General features: G+C 36.9%; 1 protein-coding gene across 1 annotated transcript in view; it reads left to right on the top strand.

Annotated features, from left to right (window-relative positions):
* Positions 1–959: 959 nt before the first annotated feature.
* BIRC6 (baculoviral IAP repeat containing 6) overlaps positions 960–18,254 on the top strand; it is a gene marked incomplete at its 5' end in the record, with an annotated part of 55,835 nt that continues 38,540 nt past the window's right edge. Inside the window, 9 exons of the mRNA XM_019613499.1 lie at positions 960–1,250; positions 3,919–4,056; positions 4,457–4,650; positions 6,598–6,709; positions 7,741–7,823; positions 8,951–9,173; positions 9,274–9,434; positions 11,104–11,162; positions 11,845–13,233. Of these exons, the coding sequence (XP_019469044.1) occupies positions 960–1,250; positions 3,919–4,056; positions 4,457–4,650; positions 6,598–6,709; positions 7,741–7,823; positions 8,951–9,173; positions 9,274–9,434; positions 11,104–11,162; positions 11,845–13,233 (2,650 nt within the window). The remainder of the gene's footprint in view (positions 1,251–3,918; positions 4,057–4,456; positions 4,651–6,597; positions 6,710–7,740; positions 7,824–8,950; positions 9,174–9,273; positions 9,435–11,103; positions 11,163–11,844; positions 13,234–18,254) is intronic.

Below are 18,254 nucleotides of genomic sequence, written 5' to 3'. Positions count from 1 at the left end.
AGCTACCTCGATGACAGTTTTTAATTCTTTGTAATTAGAAACAGCACATAGCATCTGAAGAAAGAGGAGAACAGGGACGAGACTTGATTAATGCAGAATTCAAGGAAACCCCTGTTTCTGTGCAGCAAAAACAGATCTGTGTTGACCATGGAATGGTTTCAACTTGCCCTTGGCATGACCTGTCCTTATACTTCAGCATGCTTAAAGTCTGCTTATGTAGCAGAAGCTTACATTTTTATGGCTTAAAGCACACTGCATAGATATTATATGGATTTAGTTTTAGAATCTGTCCAGCCTTGCACACATAATAATGTTGAGTATTTAAATGTTTCTTGGGATAACGCCCATTGCCACAGTCTGTGCTTACTGATCTGCAGACACTTTTGCCACTCCAGCAAACCTCTCTGACCTGCTACTGGCATGGTGTGGGCAGTGCAGAATGGAAGTAAGCTACCTTAGCATCTCAAGGAACCTCTCTCTTACCTCTGACAATGTACAGATGCAGGCAGCATGTAAGTACTCCAGAGTTCCTTCTCCTCACCCATGCTCCTGTTCAGTCCAGCTGGAGTGCTGAGGGACTGATCTGGTGGGTGGTGGCAGTGCTGGAAGGCATGGGCTGGAACGGCATTGGCTCATATCATTTGCTGTGCTTAGTTCTCAGAGGTGTGAGTATTTTTTTACTTAATGAAGTAGTACTAATTGGTCTTAATGATAGTTCAACAGTTGTGTCCTACTTCTCATGCTGGTATATTTTAATTCTTATTATTGCTTCTCAGCTAACATCATGTGCATCAGATGTCTTAGACTTGAAAGCACTGGCTTAGGCCTTCTGTAGGATTAAGACATGAATGATGGCTTCCATTACAGCTCTTAAAATGGATTTTTTGTTTATTTTTTTAAGTACAAAATAGAACAGATTTGATGAAAATTGTTGTAGCTAATAAGCTACTTCTTGATCATCTCAGAGAATAGATTTTACTGAAGTCTTATGTTACTTTCAAGAACAAATATCTTTTTTAAAACAAAAGCTGTTTTCTAATATAATCTTTTTTGTCTTTCCCTTTATAGCTAAACCAGGTGGACGGGTGAAGTGTCAGTATATTTCTGCTGTGGACAAGGTGATCTTTGTGGACGATTATGCAGTAGGATGTAGAAAAGATCTCAACGGCATCTTATTGTTAGACACAGCTCTGCAAACACCTGTTTCAAAACAAGATGATGTGGTTCAGCTTGAATTGCCTGTTACAGAGGTAAGGTACAGGAAAATGCTTATATAAATAACTGTCAGAAATACTGAAACCAGGTGTTTATCCCCTTATTTCTAGTGTGATGTTAACCGCATGTAATGAAAAAGTTTCTTAGTTACTAGCCATTATATAGCACTAACTTACTGTAATTACTTGTATCTCAAACAAACGATAGCTTCCTTCATCAGGAGCACATCACATTTTGGAGCATCAGTGACCAGAAAAAAGGACATGTTTCCAGAGCTTTGTCAGTGCTTGTGCACGGAATCTTCTGAAAGTTGGTGCTGCTGGGCATCCTTGTGTGGTTTTGTTTGTTTGTTTGTTTGTTTTCTACTGAAAGCCTTAGGGAAAAGAGAGACAATATAACCAAGAACTTATCACTTTAAGGGGTGAAAACATGTACCTTTTTGCTTGGGGTCTAACGCTCAGGGTTTTATTGTATTGGTTTGCCTTCAGCAAGCATAGCATCTCTTAGTTGAGATAGCAGGTACATCAGTATTTTCCTAATTTATCTGTGTAGCAGTTAAGCAGATCAATATGATGGGAGGATTGGCACAATAAAAAGGTGCTATAAAGGAAGGGAAAAAGATTGCTTACCTATATCAGAAGATTCCAGGTTTAAAGGAGAAAGCTCCACCAGGGAGGGATTTCCAGAAAGAGGTCCTTCCACAGTGGCAATCAGCCCTTAAATGAGGTCTAAGAGAGGTGCAGCCAGGCTCTTACCCCTTCTGGTCATACAGCTGAATTGCCTTCACCTGTGGTCCCAGGACTGACTGAGTCCTTTCCCCACGTGCTCAGTCAGAGGTTCAGGCTGTGTTCAGGCAGTTCCCCTACACCCTGCTATGAGATATGCTCTTGGTGAAGACAGTAGTTTTCACCAGTGTGTGGTAGTGACCATGAAGTAATACAAAAGGGAGGTAAATCTGCGCAACAATTTCAATTACAAGTGAAATTAATGATTTGTTTGGGAAGAATATAGAACATCTGCCAATGCTAGTATTTAGGGCAGCGCATACATTAAAAAAGCAATAAGAAGACTGGACTGCTGAATCCAGATTCCAGAGCTTTAAAGCACTTTGAGAAAATTGGACTTCCCAGCTTATAGAGGAAATAAATTTGCTTTAAATAATACATCGCCTACAAAAACTTATCCTGAACAGTGATTTCAGATATTTATGTGAATGTAGGTTGTGTGGTTTACTGGTGGTTTTTTGAATTGCTTTTCTTAAGCAGGTGTAATAGCAATAAACTGTTGCTTCACAGATGTCTTTGCAGAGAGCTTTTCAGGTTTCTGGTTTTCTGGGCTTTGTGACCCTGGTGTCAGTTTTAGACCATTTGTGGGTAGCTTTGAAGTCCTTGAGGTGTGTGGCTGACCAGGAAGGGGCTGACAGGTTAACATTTCCAGGCCAATGACAGTTTTGCTGTCATTGGTTTGCATTCTCAGGTGGTTTAATACAAATACAAACTATGAGATCGTGTCAGTTTTTTTAGCTAAATATTCCACTGGATCCAAAGACAATTGTTAGGATCAGACTGGAGGAGTCAAGGGCCAGATCAGTGAGATGGGAGGAATATCATTAGCAATATTTAGATCTTATTTTCAGTTTTAAACAGGAGTTACCCAGACCTCAGAAAGTTTTAGCAGATACTGAAACAGACATCATAGAAATGTATCAGTCCAATTCTTTCATCACAGGAAGATGAAGAGCTTTTATTCAAGAAGACTTTTTTATTAGTCTCTAGAACTTCTCTGCAAATCTTTGCTCTCAAGTACTTGTTTTGTATGGTTAGTCTGCCAGCAATGTGTGTACAGACAGCACTGACAAGTTGTTTTACTGTCTTTATGCTGGTTTTGCTTCCTCCTACAGCTCTGTAAAATTATGAACAGTGTGTCTGTTGATCTTGTATTGTCTGTGAGAGATTTTTGAAATGTGAGTTGTGCATAATGCTTTATGGAAACCTGAGTAGCAAATACAGCCTTAGCTAAGGGACTGATTTGGCTTCTTGTCTCCCCTGAGCTCCCCAAGCATGTAACCAGGTGGCCATTTGACCATTCTGTTTGGAGTAATTCCTGGCCGTTTAAAGTCAAGGCTGGCAGTTGCCTTTTGGAAGTATTTCCTTTTGCTTGTAACTTGAAATATTTAATGGAACATTGTTCAGATGTAGCCTACTTAACAACAGGTATGGAATGCTTTGTGCTTGGTGCACAAGGTATGCCTTTGATTCTTACCTGTGATATGATGTGGTGCAAACTAGAAACAGATGGGAATGGAAGAATAAAACTGTATAAATAGATGGCTAGAATGTTCTTTTTCTAGGTGCTCTATTTCTGAGTTTAAAATTTCTCTAGGCAATAGATGTCATCTGTTTTGCTTGGCTTTAATATGTCCTGTGTTAACTGTATGACTGACGTTTAATGTTTGTTAATATTGTACCTGAGGGAACTTGTAATAATTACTAACATTACTGCGGAGATTTTTCCATTGGTTGGACTGCAGAATAAAATTTGGAACTACTTGCTCAACTCTGTGTCTTCTGTAGGAGTTGTGCTGATATAGCATAAGATAAACTAGGTATGCCAGTATGCATTTCCCAGAACGATGAAACAGTTGTAATTCTTTTCCGTAGCTCTTCAGTTGGATGCTAACTGTCTTGCACATCTGCATTTTAGGCTCAGCAGCTGTTATCTGCTTGCATAGAAAAAGTAGATGTTTCCAGCACAGAGGGATACGACTTATTCATCACACAACTGAAGGATGGTTTAAAAAATACCTCACATGAAACAGCAGCAAATCATAAAGTTGCAAAGGTAAGAATTTGTTTCTGTACTGTCTAACATGGATTCTTAACTTTAATTTGCTTAGCTATTGTTATTGAAGCATGCAAAATGCTTAACTTAGTGTGCTGGTTTTCATTTGAAGAGGACGAAATCTGTTATGTGTTCCTTAGTTCCTCAGGGTGAAGTTTGACTTGTTAAGCAAGAAACTAACAAGGCACTGAGATTAAAATTTTGAAGATATTGTATTTCCTTGCATTGTGTCTGTATTGTTTTTGTGTCCATTCCTATATTACTTCTTAAATTGATTGAAATCAAGAAAGATTGCAACAGATGCATTTTCTTTTGCGTCTGAAATCTTTGTGAGCTATTTGTTGTTCAGCAGTCAGGATCTTAAAATATATTTACCTAGGCACTTTTTCTCTCCATTTAGTGGGCAACGGTTACGTTCCACCTTCCTCATCATGTTTTGAAGTCTGTCGCCAGCGCCATTGTAAATGAACTCAAGAAGATAAATCAAAATATTGCTGCCTTACCTGTAGCATCCTCTGTGATGGATAGGTTATCTTACCTCTTACCCAGCGCGCGACCAGAACTTGGTGTGGGACCTGGTCGATCTGTGGACAGGTACATTAAGATAAAATCAGTGATGAATTTGACCCTTCAGTTGGATTAGAATAAGCTCCTAAATAATCTTAATTTCTTTGCTGAAGGAAAAAACATCGAATTAACATCCTGTTCCGTACCTTCTTGCTATTAAATTGTTTCAGGTACAATGTACTGTACCTATTGGTAAACTTAGGGAAAGCTTTATGGTTGCCAAAAGAGCGTTCTATTTGCAATGTTGCCTTAGTTCTAGTTGGATGAAGTTGCTTTGCTTTCAGAGAGATAACGGTTGCAGCCCTCAATGTAGTTCTGTAGGTGGTATTGTAACACGTTAGTGTGTGTTCACCCATGTTTTACTTTTTGTAACGTTTGATTATTGCTGTGTCTGGACAATAAAGTGCTCATGACTCATTATTTGAGTTATCAATTCTACTCAATCTAGTATTTAGTATAAACTTTACTGAGACAGCAATGTTAAGATGTTCAGAAGCCGCGTAGCTTTAAGAGCTTCTGTAAGCCTCTTTTGAACACAGAGTGAACAAATTTGTCTACCAGAGTTAGAGCATACCCACTATGCTACATCATGAAATCAATTCCTTTTCCTTCATGCAGGAAGGAGTTATGCCCATGCTTTGTCTTTTAGAGGATAAAGTTTAGGAAGTTGTTACCTTTGAGTATAAATGCTACTTCTGAACTCTATAGTCTGCTGCTATGTGTTTGGAATCAGAGAACATTTACCTCATAGACTGTTGCTTCATCTCTTTCTGATCTAAGTGATGATGTGTAAGTAAGTGAGTAACCTATTGTTTTAACCTTCATAAGCCAAGACTTGTTAAAATGTTGACGAATCTTCAAAGTTTATAAACGAGTGTCTTCTTGAAAGTTTCTATATGAATAGTATTTTGAAACTATGTTAACATTTCTTTCAGTGATTGAATCTCCTATTTCCACTCCTCAAACCTCCATATCTGACTCTAACTTGCCACATTGTATTTTTGATTAGAGCTCCCTGATAACAATCTCTTAAGATGGTAAAATATCAAGTTAAGGCAGCCCTTATATATGTGTTGCAAGAATAGTTTACTTCCTTCGTAGGAAATGTTTAATATGTCCATTCTCTCTAAAGACAGCAAAAACTTCTGATGCTGGGGGGAAGAAACAAGATGTGAGGCACTTTCCTATTGAGCAGTACTAATTCTTCCAGCTATATGCACCTTTCTGTGCAGGGTGGTGAAATGTGGGATGATACTGGAATACATTTGCTGACGAAAAAGAAATGATGATAGCTGTTCTGTATTTCAAACTAGAGAATTACGTTGAAATTAAGCAAGGAAGGTGGCAAAAAGAGATGTGTATTTTCCTTGTACATGTTGCATTTATGGAAAACTTCAGATTTTGTGGTTTAGTAGTTTATAATTCTCAAGTATTACAGCATGCAGCGAGTAACATGTCAAGGGGTTCACACCATATTCTCAGATAAGCTTAAAATATCCCTCTGGGATATTTTTAAACATGTGTATTCATATATGTTCAGTTAGTAACCCAAAATTTCTGCAGTAGTTGTAAAAGAAACCCCTTCAACAGTTCTATTAGTCTAGGTTCTCGACCCTAAATGCAGAGGAGCTCTGGATAAGATGATGCTTTGCTGCAGTTAGACCAAATAGGCTACAAGGGAGCTTACTTAATTGATTTTGCTTTCAAGGCCTGTAAGTTGTTAAGCACTGCTTATGTTCTTTTGCTGACACACTTTAGACCTTCAAGTATCAGAACTTCGTAATGTTTCTGTGACCTTTATCAATAATGTTAAATATAAGTTATAGGTAGCAATCTGTTATTTCTAGCAGTATCTAAACTATTGAAAAATATGTCATAATGATTTTACTTTTTGGTTTGTGGGGTTTTTTTGTTTGTTTTTAACAATTCTAGGTGATTCTAGTTTTGGATAATGTAGAATTTTTGCCCTTCTAGGTCTTTGATGTATAGTGAAGCTAACAGAAGGGAGACATTCACTTCATGGCCTCATGTGGGTTATAGGTGGGCACAACCAGATCCTATGGCTCAAGCTGGATTCTACCACCAGGTAAAAGGTTTTATTGTTTTTAGTATTTGTCTCCTAGGTGAGGGTTTGGAAAAATGCCTTTTGGTTTTTTCCTTTTAATCAATTCCTGTAACGATGCAGAAAGTCTAATGAAAAAAAAGTCATTCAACTCTTTTTGTGGTTTTTTTTTTTAATTCCTTTCTTTTTTCCACACCTTGAGGTTGCTTCTTTTTTGTACAGATCACTAAAAACATTGTTCTAAACTAAAGCCTGATTATAAGATTATAAGGTAATTGTAAGTACCAAATAAATTTCTCTTAAATAAAAATAAGTAACTTAGCAGTTAAAGAGTTAGCATTTTTTTTCCTCCTCACTAGATTATTGTGTAAATATCATTAGTCTTTACAATACAAGTATATACAAGTAAAGCTAAAAAACAAACAAACAAACAAACTTGATATCAGAGTTTTTTTAACTACACCTTCCTAGTGTGATTTAAAGAAACTATAGAGTGAGTAACGCACAGCAGTCCTAGATCACATTACTAAATTATTGAGTAGTAAGTAGATACAAACTCAACATTGTAGTGCACTACTCTTTCCTATTTCAATTTTTCATTCTTTGAAATCATTTTTACTATAAAATAATTGTTTATGGCATGGATTTACATAGTGATGGTTAGGCAGTCTGTGTCATTTGACATCGGGATTTTACAAGCATGCAGCTAAATTCTGCTGAGATTCTGATTTTTTTTTTTTTTAAAAACTTTGTGAGCTTTTTTCCATAGAAATAAAAGTCTTAGTAATGATGCTGTTCACTTGAGTTCTATTTCTGTGTGATTTTTATCCAGTAGTTTGTACAGGCATTGATTCTAGATCTCTTCTATAGAAACGTGAGGTACCATGGTTGGTACCTAATGGGAAATATGCCCCTTTAAAGTATGTTGGGCTTTTGATTGGGCATTTGATGTGGTGCTTTCCTATGCCACTAGAAGGAGAGTTACTTAATCACCTAATTAATGTTTCATGTTGTATAGCTACATGAATTTTGGTTGTTTCTTTTTATATTTATAGCCTGCTTCATCAGGAGATGACAGAGCCATGTGCTTTACCTGTAGTGTATGTTTGGTATGCTGGGAGCCTACAGATGAACCTTGGTAAGTTTAATGGTATTTTGAATAGATTTAGGTCTGTGCTGAAGAGATCAGAAACTTTCAGAGGCTAAAATCCATGTACCTTGATAGGATTTCTGGTGAGTTTAGGAATAGTCACTGATGAGAGTGGATTTCCAGAATGATTCCATGGGACAAATTACAGAATAATTCTTTGTACTTTGTCAAATTTCATTGTAATAGTAAAAGCAAGAAATTGTAGCTGATTTTATTTCTTAAATCTGGTTTTGCTGTTTCTTTTTAGTTATTTTGTGACCAAGATGATAGCCAAAATTTCTTTGTAGGATTCTGAACTCAGTCTTCTGTATGATTGTGATATGAACATAAGTTCTTGAACTGTGGAGGCCATGTAGTATGTATTTGCCTTTTATGTCAAATTGCAAGAGCCCTTACTACTTTCATGAGTCAGTCAAAATTGTGCATAGTGACAGAAATGCAGAACTGTATTTTGGTTTTCAAAGGGTCATTAGTATAATTATTGTCTTGGCTGTTAATTTATGATCATTATTTGAACAAAACAAATTTCTGGCTTGCCTTTTCTTTTTAGCCTTATCTTTCACAGTTCCTCATCTCCTTTTCCTAATTCGTTTCCAGACATTTTGCAGTAGTGTAATTGTTCTTTGCCATTTCTCTGCTTCTATCAAGTTTAGATGCTTGCTGTTTTTTTATGCTTCTAGGTCAATGTGTCATTCAGTTTCAATTTCTTTGTGGATTTAAAACTAAAGATAGAACACTGTTACTTCTTATTAAAGCTACTTATAATAATCTTAACAGTAATCTAAAGTATGCCTTTTTTCTTCATGATGTCATAATGGGCTACTGCCTGTAGATTATTATTATTATTATTATTATTTTCAATAAAATGGATAGATTCTTTTAAATTATGGACAGCTTCCTCAGTTTGAATTTGACTATCCATTAAATAATTTAATCAAGTCTACTATAGAGAAATTGTAGGGAAAGCTGTTTCAGTAACTTCTGAATGATCTTGTATAGCCAACTGCAGTAGCGTTCAGTTTCAGAAATGATTCACTTTCAACTTCACTTCATGATGTGAGTTTGTATACGATGTGTGAAATCATTTTTGATATGTCTGTTTTTAATGTGAAAAGGTCTGAACATGAGAGACATTCCCCAAACTGCCCGTTTGTCAAGGGTGAGCACACTCAGAATGTACCTCTTTCAGTCACACTGGCAACAAGTCCAGCACAATTTCCCTGCACAGATGGCACTGACAGAATAGCCTGCTTTGGATCTGGAAGTTGCCCTCATTTTCTAGCTGCTGCAACAAAGCGAGGAAAGATCTGCATATGGGATGTTTCCAAACTTATGAAGGTATAAAATATAAAGAATTATTAACTAGTTACTTGTGATTTAGATGCTTAAATCATCTTGATATAAGTTAAGGTCTCTTCTGCTTTTTCTTATTTCTCAGGTCCACTTGAAATTTGAGATCAATGCATATGATCCAGCTATTGTGCAACAACTTATGTTATCGGGAGAACAGAGCTCAGGGGTTGACTCAAGGAGACCAACGCTAGCGTGGCTAGAAGACTCATCTAGCTGCTCAGATATACCAAAATTAGAAGGAGACAGGTATGTCAATCTACAGAATCAGAAATAAGAAAGGCCATTGTGATAGTGGCAGTAAATGTCATTTTGTTAGGTTCATGTTTTGAAACATAAGATCAGTAAGTGTTTTCATGGAGATAGTTTTTTGTAAATGACTATGTCTACTCAATTCATTGCTTAAATATATATAAATATATATATATAAAATGAAAATGAAATGAAAGTCAGTTCGATTTTAGTCCTGTTGTTTCAGTTTTTTTATTCTTCACTAACAAAGAAATACCTAATCCCATTGCTGTTCTATGCTGGTGTTCCGAAGCTGAAAAAAAGCAAGGAATACAAGTTTGGAAATGCCTTTTCATTTTAATTATGGATTATGTGTTTCAGGTTGGAAATGAAGATTATTTATAGGTTTCTAGAAGGTGTTTTTTCTCTGATTGCACCTACTTAATTTTTGTTTATGTCAGTTATAAAATAAGTCTTGTGGCTGTGGTAGAGTTGTTCTCATTTGTGACTAACTTTTAAATAAGTTAGAGAATATGCTGATGCTTAGAAAGTGCCATGCGAGGATAAGTAGTACTCCTTCATTTACACTGCTTACAGTATGTTACTAGAAACTCCTTTCTCATTAAAACTCACACAAAATAATATAGTGGTGCTGCTCAAGTCTAAGTGTCTTCTGTTCTACTTAATGTATATGAAGTTTGCTATCCATTTCCCACCCAAGAGGAGAGTGGATGATAAACAATTGAATTGTTGCTCTCGTCTGGTGAAATAAAGGTTGAGTCAAAAGAAAAGACTTTTACCTTGGGCAGAGGAGAAGGTGTCCAATTTGTTTAAATGTGGGAATCTAACTTGGTACTGTGAGTTATTAAATCCAAAGGTACGAAGACACTACTGTTCTTTCTGTATTTAAAGGTCCTGTAATAGGAAATCGTTTCTCCTATTAGAAAAGCCAAATGTGTAAACCTTTGTATATAGTTAGAACTATTAAACAACCCGTTTCTCATGAAGAATGATCTTGAACAGAATCTGTCTTTATGAAAACACGACTCATCTGGTAGTATTTTTAAAAGCAACATGATGATTGTATCCTATTTCCTGAAGGTAGTGTTTTTGTTTATGTCTTTTGTGCTTATTCTTCTTTGGAAAACTTCAGAACTTACTCAGTTATTTTGAACCATGGGAGGATGATGTTGGTAGCTGCGGTGCTGTGAGAGGAAGACATTACACATGACTGGAACAGGACTATCCTGAATTGTGACAGTTTCTGTGTTAGTTGCAAGATTGTGTTAGTAGAATTGAAAACCAGTCTGACAGCTCCACCTTTCAGAGACTGTTTTGAAGAACTTTACAGAGGATGTCATCAGTTTTTAGGAAGTTTTCCCTTCCTAAAGATTTCTGAGAACTGGTTTTCATTTTCATTTAATTTATGTCTGAATTGTTGAGAATACAATAGCAGAATGAGACTAGTTAAAAGCACAGTTTGCTCTACTGGCTCAATGTCTGTTGACAAAGTCATTATGATAGTGTCCGTTACTAATTCATCAATAGATACAGATGATGACTAAAAAAATACAGGGTAATAGCAAAGATGTGATACTTTTTTAAACTAATTTGATTTATTGAATAATAGGAATGCAAGTAGTGTACATGGTGACATTTATACATATGGTTGGTTTTGTTTTTTCAGTGATGACCTACTGGATGATTCGGACAGTGAAGAGCATTCCAGATCAGAATCTGTAACAGGTAGGTTATATTTGATCCATGTATTATGTAGAGGTCAGGAAGGAAACCGTTGTTCTAAGGCTCTTAAACCCTGTCCAAAACAGGTAAAAAATTGACCTAGAAAGCAGTGGCAATAGTTGTCATTCATGTGGTGGAAAGAGTACATATAGGAGAAAAAGAAAAATTGTTAAAGAAACTTACTGAGAAAAAGAACAAATGACAGTTGTCAAAAGCCCTTTAAATTCAGGGGATTGCTAGAGAGAATTCCTGTATCTAATTTACTTCTGCATATGGTCTGATAAAAATTAGCTTTTTTGTCTTTCTGAACAAAGGTGTCAGATGTAAGCAGAACAGTGCTATGCATAGTGTTTCTGTGTTATTTTCTTAGAGGTCTAATCAGAAATTTTTATGAGAGGGAAGATTTACGTGCTTGCTTTTCATAATCGGTTTGCTCTCCTGAATCGAGAGCAACAGGGGAGGAAAAATAGAACGTGCTTACACACAAGAGCCCATATTGAGGGAATGTTTCTCGGCCTTTTCTATCGTTTCATGACTTTTAAGTCTTGAACAAACAGAACATTGTAACATACTGAGTCTGGAGCAGTAACTTTCTCTCTTTTAATTATGAGGGTGTGTAATATATGTAATACTACAATACCTTTTTTTCTTTTTTGAACATATGTTAAAAATTTCTGTTTTAAAGGGCATACATCACAAAAAGAAACGATGGAAGTCAACCTTGATATTACAGCTCTCAGCATTCTCCAGCAGCCTGAGAAACTTCAGTGGGAAATTGTTGCAAATGTTCTAGAAGACACAGTTAAGGATCTAGAAGAACTTGGGGCAAACCCCTGTTTGGCCAACTGTAAGAGTGAAAAGATGAAGGAAAAACATGTCGAACAACACAACATTCCCTTTCCTTGTTTATTAGCTGGAGGTCTATTAACATACAAATCACCTGCTACCTCTCCTGTTAGCAGTAACTCTCAGCGGTCACTGGATGGCTTAAGCAGGACTCGAGGTGAGAGTGTCTCAGAACAGGGATCAACTGACAATGAATCCTGCACTATTTCAGAACTGAATTCCCCTCTGGTAAGGAGGACTTTACCTGTATTGCTGCTATACAGCATTAAGGAGTCTGATGAAAGAGGAAAACTTTTTTCACAGGTGAACTTTATAAGTAAAAGTATACATGAAGATGGTTTCACAGTTCCACAGATCATTGAAATGGAGCTGGACAGTCAAGAACAGTTGCTGTTACAGGATCCCCCTGTGACTTATATTCAGCAGTTCGCAGATGCTGCAGCCAACCTAACTTCTCCGGACTCGGACAAGTGGAGCTCCATGGTTCCCAAGCCTGGGACGTTGGTTCAGTGCCTGCGTCTGCCAAAGTTTGCAGAGGAGGAGAACCTGTGTGTAGATTCAATCACTCCTTGTGCAGATGGAGTTCATTTATTAGTAGGACTTCGGACTTGTCCTGTCGAATCTCTGAGTGCAATAAATCAAGTAGAGGCCTTGAATAATTTAAATAAATTAAACTCAGCACTATGTAATAGAAGGAAGGGTGAAATAGAATCAAGTCTTGCTGTAGTGAATGGCACAAGTATTGATGTAATCCAACATGAGCCACCAGCAGATGTAACAACTCCTTTAATAATTCAGCCTGAACAGAGAAGTGTTAGTGGTGGATACCTAGTGCTTTATAAAATGAATTATGCCACTAGAATAGTTACTTTAGAGGAGGAACCGGTAAAAATCCAGCATATCAAAGACCCCCAAGACACAATTACCTCAATGATTTTACTCCCACCAGATATATTGGATAATCGAGAGGATGACTGTGAAGAACCTGTAGAGGAAATACAATTAACTTCTAAAAATGGCAGTGGGAGAGAGAGAAGATCTGAGATCTCTACTCTTGGGCACCTGGTAATAACTACTCAGGGAGGATATGTGAAAATACTAGATCTTTCGAACTTTGAAATTCTGGCCAAAGTGGAGCCACCTAAAAAAGAGGGCACTGAGGAACCAGATATGTTTGTCTCGGTGATATACTGTTCGGGCACAGACAGATTATGTGCATGCACGAAAGGTAAGACTTTTTTAAAGGTGTTTTCTTAATGTTTATTTGACTGTAGTTGTATTGTAGTATAGGATGTTAGAATATAAATCTGAAAACAGCAATTGGCAAATGCCTTTTAATTTATACGCTGTTTACTTTTGTACTGGAAAGCACAGGTTCCAGTTGATTTCTTCTCCCAAATCTGGATTTTAATCTCTAAAATGACAACTAATTTTGGTTACGTCCATTATATTGGGGAACTTCTTGCTGTAGTGTCACAGATTTGCTTAAATCCCAGACAAAAAAAAAAAAAACCCGAAGTAATTCTTTTGTGTAATTATTTCTATACTAGATTTCTCTGTTTCAGAATAATGTCTTCTGTCTGTAATTGTAGATACTCAAGAGAGTAGAGAAGGTGATGCTTTTGTACCTTCACCAGTTATCAGTTAAGATTATTTAGTTTCTCATAGGACTGCTGGTTCTGCTCAGGCCTTTTTGTAACTGGAATTACTCTGCCTTGACTGAGAGCTAGACCATCCATCCAAGATTGTTAAATGTTTTTTAAGAAACACAATGTATTTCTGTTCATTTTTAACGGTTCAGGCACTTCTACTGCTACAGTTTTTCTCATTTCTGAGAAATCAGGTCCAAAGCCGTAAAAAATATTAGGAGTTTAGAAGTCTGGGTTTCAGGATTTTATACCAGATGCACTGAAGCTTTGGAGTCCTAGTGTTTTATGCTGAAATTTGAGGCTTTTTAAGGAATGAATGTATCTTAAATGTTCTTTACATAACTGTACTGCATAAAATCCAGAAATACTAAAAGAAAAAGCAAATGAAAAAGCTTTACTATTGATGTAACCTTTTTGTTGTATTACTTGCTATACATTTGCATAGAATTCCATTAACTTCTGTTGTGTTCAGTCATAGCTATCCTTAATCTTTCTAATGTAAGAAGGTTAAAATTTCTTGCTTATCTGTCAGGCGACTAAGAAGGTGTTTATCTTAATTATTTATTTCTTAAATGCTGTTTTCTTAGACTTCTTCCAAAATCCCTTTGCAGTCTTTGCTCTTCGGTCTTAATCACCATGTATAGGGTGATCCCTACAGACTGACAGCGCAATGAGGATTTGTGTTTAAAGGGGAACGGAGCCATTCACTGATTTATTGAATGTTAATCCTAGCAAATAGTTTGCAGTGCAGTGACATAGGTAAAAATATTCAATAAAATGTTTGGAGCCTCCGTGCACTGGAAATGCTTGAATGCCGTTGAAAAACAGTTTTAGGTACCGCAATATCAGAAAGATAGAACTATTAGAAAGAACTATGAAGGTGATGAAGGATATGGAGGGCAAGATGGACAAGGAGCAGCTGAGATCCCTCAGTTTGCTGAGCTCGGATCAGAGGAGCTGAGGGGAGGCCTGATGGCGGCTGCAGCTCCTCACAGGGAGCAGAGGCGCAGCGCTGAGCTCTACTCTGTGAACAGCGACAGGGCCTGAGGGAACGGCATGGAGCTGCATTGGGGGTGTTGGGGGAGGTCAGATTGGGGTTTAGGATGAGACTCTTCACCAGAGAGTGGTGGCCAGGCACTGGCACTGGCTCCCCAGGGCAGATACATAGTTTGAATTTTGGGTCATCCTGTTGAAGCCAGGAGTTGGATTTGATTATCCTTGTGGGTCTCTTCCAAATCATGATATTCTCTGGTTCTATGAAGTCTTCAAGACTAGAGGGTGAACAGTGTATTCTCAGTTGCTCAGATGGGGGGAAGAGGCAAAGACATACTTTGAGTTCTCAGAGTTCTGGGTATAGAATAGTCAACTCTTTCTGTTGTTGGTGCTTGTTGACATACTGTCTTCTTCAGTATATCATACATTTTGTCTGTAGGCATCTTTAAGATATAACTGAAGAGAAATGTTTTCTCTGTGTGAATGAGTGTTACAGGCTTTGAGCATTTGTACATAAACATGTTTTAAATCTGCATCATCCATGACTGTAGTTGGGAATAATTATTTTTATCAAACTTAAAAAATGATGCATCTAGGTGTCAGCCTAAAATGCTTCTGTCTGTTTTGTCAAGGATTGCCTGTAGTTGACCTCTGGGAGGAATTTATTCTTGGTTCCAGTTCTGTCAACAAAAAGTACAGACTTTAATCTCTTGGTATTTTATTTTCCTCTCTTCCCTTGGCCAAGTTAGGCTCTGGTTGGTATCACACCAGTTCAGTTGGTTATTGTCTTTTTCTAAATCATTCAGTTAGAAGCTATGAAAGCTATGTAGTCTTGCCAAGACATTGCCTACGTTGTTACACTGTAACAGGTTATTTTGTAGTGTTTTCTCTTTATGAGGGAATTAGTGGTATTTTTTTTTTTTCAGACTGACATTTGATCTTGTCAAAAGTGAGTTGTCTGTACTAGTATTTCTTGCTGCAAGCCTGACAGAACTGGATGATGCTTTCACACATTTGGGAATTAATGCCACCAAATCTTGTGCCTCTCAATTACAACACATTTCTTGCTCTTGAGTTCGATGGAGAGTATTAATCAATCTCAATAGAACACTGAAAACAGAAATAGAAAGAGGCTGCCTACGTAGTCCTTGGGTTCTAAATAGGGGTGAGAAGGGGGTGAGTTGTTTGCTGCAGCAGAATTAATGCTGGAAATGATCCTAAGAGATCGTCTTCAAGTCAGGATCAATTACATTTAGTACTTCAGAAGGAGATCAGCCTGTTTTTAGAGTTCTTCAACATGGGTGACATTATCAGTTTGTTCACAAAATTTCTTCTGATAAACTCTATTATTAATGATAATTTTTTTCTGGTTTCATCTGCATAATCTTTGCTGATTGAAATCTGTTGTGTCCCTTGCAGACATGGCAAAGGCTGCTATAGAAAAAAAAAAAAAGAAAAAGGCAGATATTGTCTTCCTCCAATGACTTGTTTTCATAAACCAAATATCTCCAATTCTTTAAATGTTCCTGTAGGGCTTTGAAAGAAAAAACAAACAAGAAAAACACATCACTCTGTCTTCCCAAAAGACGTTCTCAAACCAGTCCACATTTCTTGACCCAAAGAGCAGGCACAAATGTTATTGAATAGAAGATAATTCCTTAGTAATTGCACTCTGTACATTCTACATGTCCATATACATACTAAGATGTTTGCACTTCTAGGCAGGAAACTGAGTTAGATTTATATTATGACTCACAAGACTCTCTTCTGCAGAACTGCTGGCTGGCTGATTTTTTCTTCATCCCATAATAGTGCATTTAATTATTTCTTGCTAGAAGTAGTAACTCTCACTTGTCCCTGTTTAATTGCATTCTATTTTTTTCATAAACCAGGATGGAATTTAACAGCTTAGATTTCCAAGAATAGAGAACATTCTTCTGGAGTGAGGTTTTTGGTAAGATTTCCTGGGCAAATTTTTGAAGGGTTCTGAACCTAGTATTTTTCAAGCTAACCCTTTCTACACTGCCCACTAAAGAGATGAGGAGGACTGGACGTTGTTTAGTGGCTAGTTTCCTGTGGTTTGGCTTAGTTTCTTTTTAATTCCTTTATCTATTTGAGTATTGTTTGATTCTGTGCTCGTGTTGTAGCTATCAATGATTGCGTCACTAATCTGAATTCCTTCCAAAATGCAAGATACATTCAGGATGTTGAACGCTCCACCAGATTGGCTTTGACTCTAGAAGCCTTGTCTCTGGCGTGTTCTCTATCTTGTGTCAGTGCTGCTTTTCTGGAACTGATCACTGTTTTGCTTGGAGGAAGGCTGGGATTCACTTGAATGGATTTATGGTTTTTACATTGTGTTTATATAACCCACCAGGTTCTCGAGTCCAAGCAAAATACAGATTTAAAATATAATTTGGAATTAAATAACTTATGTTTTGAATGTTTTACCTGTTACTTTCTGGAAGTATAATGATAATATTTTTCCACTTATTCTCCTTGGTGCTCACTGATTAAGTCATTGTAGGCTTTTGTATATTCTTGCTTGTGCAGCAGAATCATTTATTGTCTCTGCCAAAAAGTGATAAAAGCAGCACCTTGAGGTAAACAACTACATATCGTGCTCACTACTAGAGCTAGAGAATACCATATGAGTCAGTGTATGAGCCTGTTAGTATGTGCACTGAGCTAGTAAGAACAAAACAAAAAAGAAATTTGCTCACGCTTTTTCCTGACACTTGACTATAGAAACTAGATAACTGCATCATCAAAAGGACATCTTTGAATGTTCTGTGAGAGTAATTGCTTCTTCTGTGATATAGAAGCAAAGCCACCTGCAGAGTTTTGGGAAGTTTGCATGAGCACTTAATTGTTTTATGGGCTAACACTGTGTTACTGATGTTCATGATAAACTTCCTTACAGATGCTTTTTGAAAACAAATATGAGGAAGTAAGATATCTCAGCACAGAATTTTTTTTCTTGGAAGTGTGTGTCTTGTAGGAATGCAGAAAATACGTCTCTCTTCTACATGGATAAAAGTGTAGTGCAGTTTTCTGTTTGCTGTTAATTAACAGTATTTTGCTATAGTGATAGAAGCTTCTTTGAAAATCAAATTATCAAATCCAGAATTATTTCTTTGTTCAAAACAAAACAGAATAAACCCAACCAACTACAGAATAAGAGGACCTTGGCACAATTCTCTTAGAAAAACCCACAGCCTTCCTACGTTCTTCAGCCTTTCTCCTGCTCTGAGACACAAAATGGCAGATGGCCAAGCCAATCTGTTAACTTCCCTTGCACTACAGTGTGCTTAATTATTTTCAGGGCAGGAGATTCTCAGGTTTATTCACTGAGATCTTTCTGATAAATGAATTTTGAGCTGTAAACATAATGGGTAACAAAGTGTGATTTGATATACTGACAAAGTAAGCAGTTAAGGTCTACATTAAATAATATTTTTCTAATCCTTCTTGCTTAAGAAGGTTGCTAATTTGTGAGCTATCAAGGAAGCTCACTTTTAAGTATTTACTAGAACTGTTCTTTCTTTGTTGACTCTTGGCATCTATTACTAATGTACTGTTCTGCACCAGGGTAAGTGTGTGGGGG

This window comes from Meleagris gallopavo, chromosome 2 (genome assembly GCF_000146605.3).
Source record: "Meleagris gallopavo isolate NT-WF06-2002-E0010 breed Aviagen turkey brand Nicholas breeding stock chromosome 2, Turkey_5.1, whole genome shotgun sequence".
Lineage (NCBI taxonomy): Eukaryota > Metazoa > Chordata > Aves > Galliformes > Phasianidae > Meleagris > Meleagris gallopavo.
This window is presented reverse-complemented; position numbering and strand designations above follow the sequence as displayed.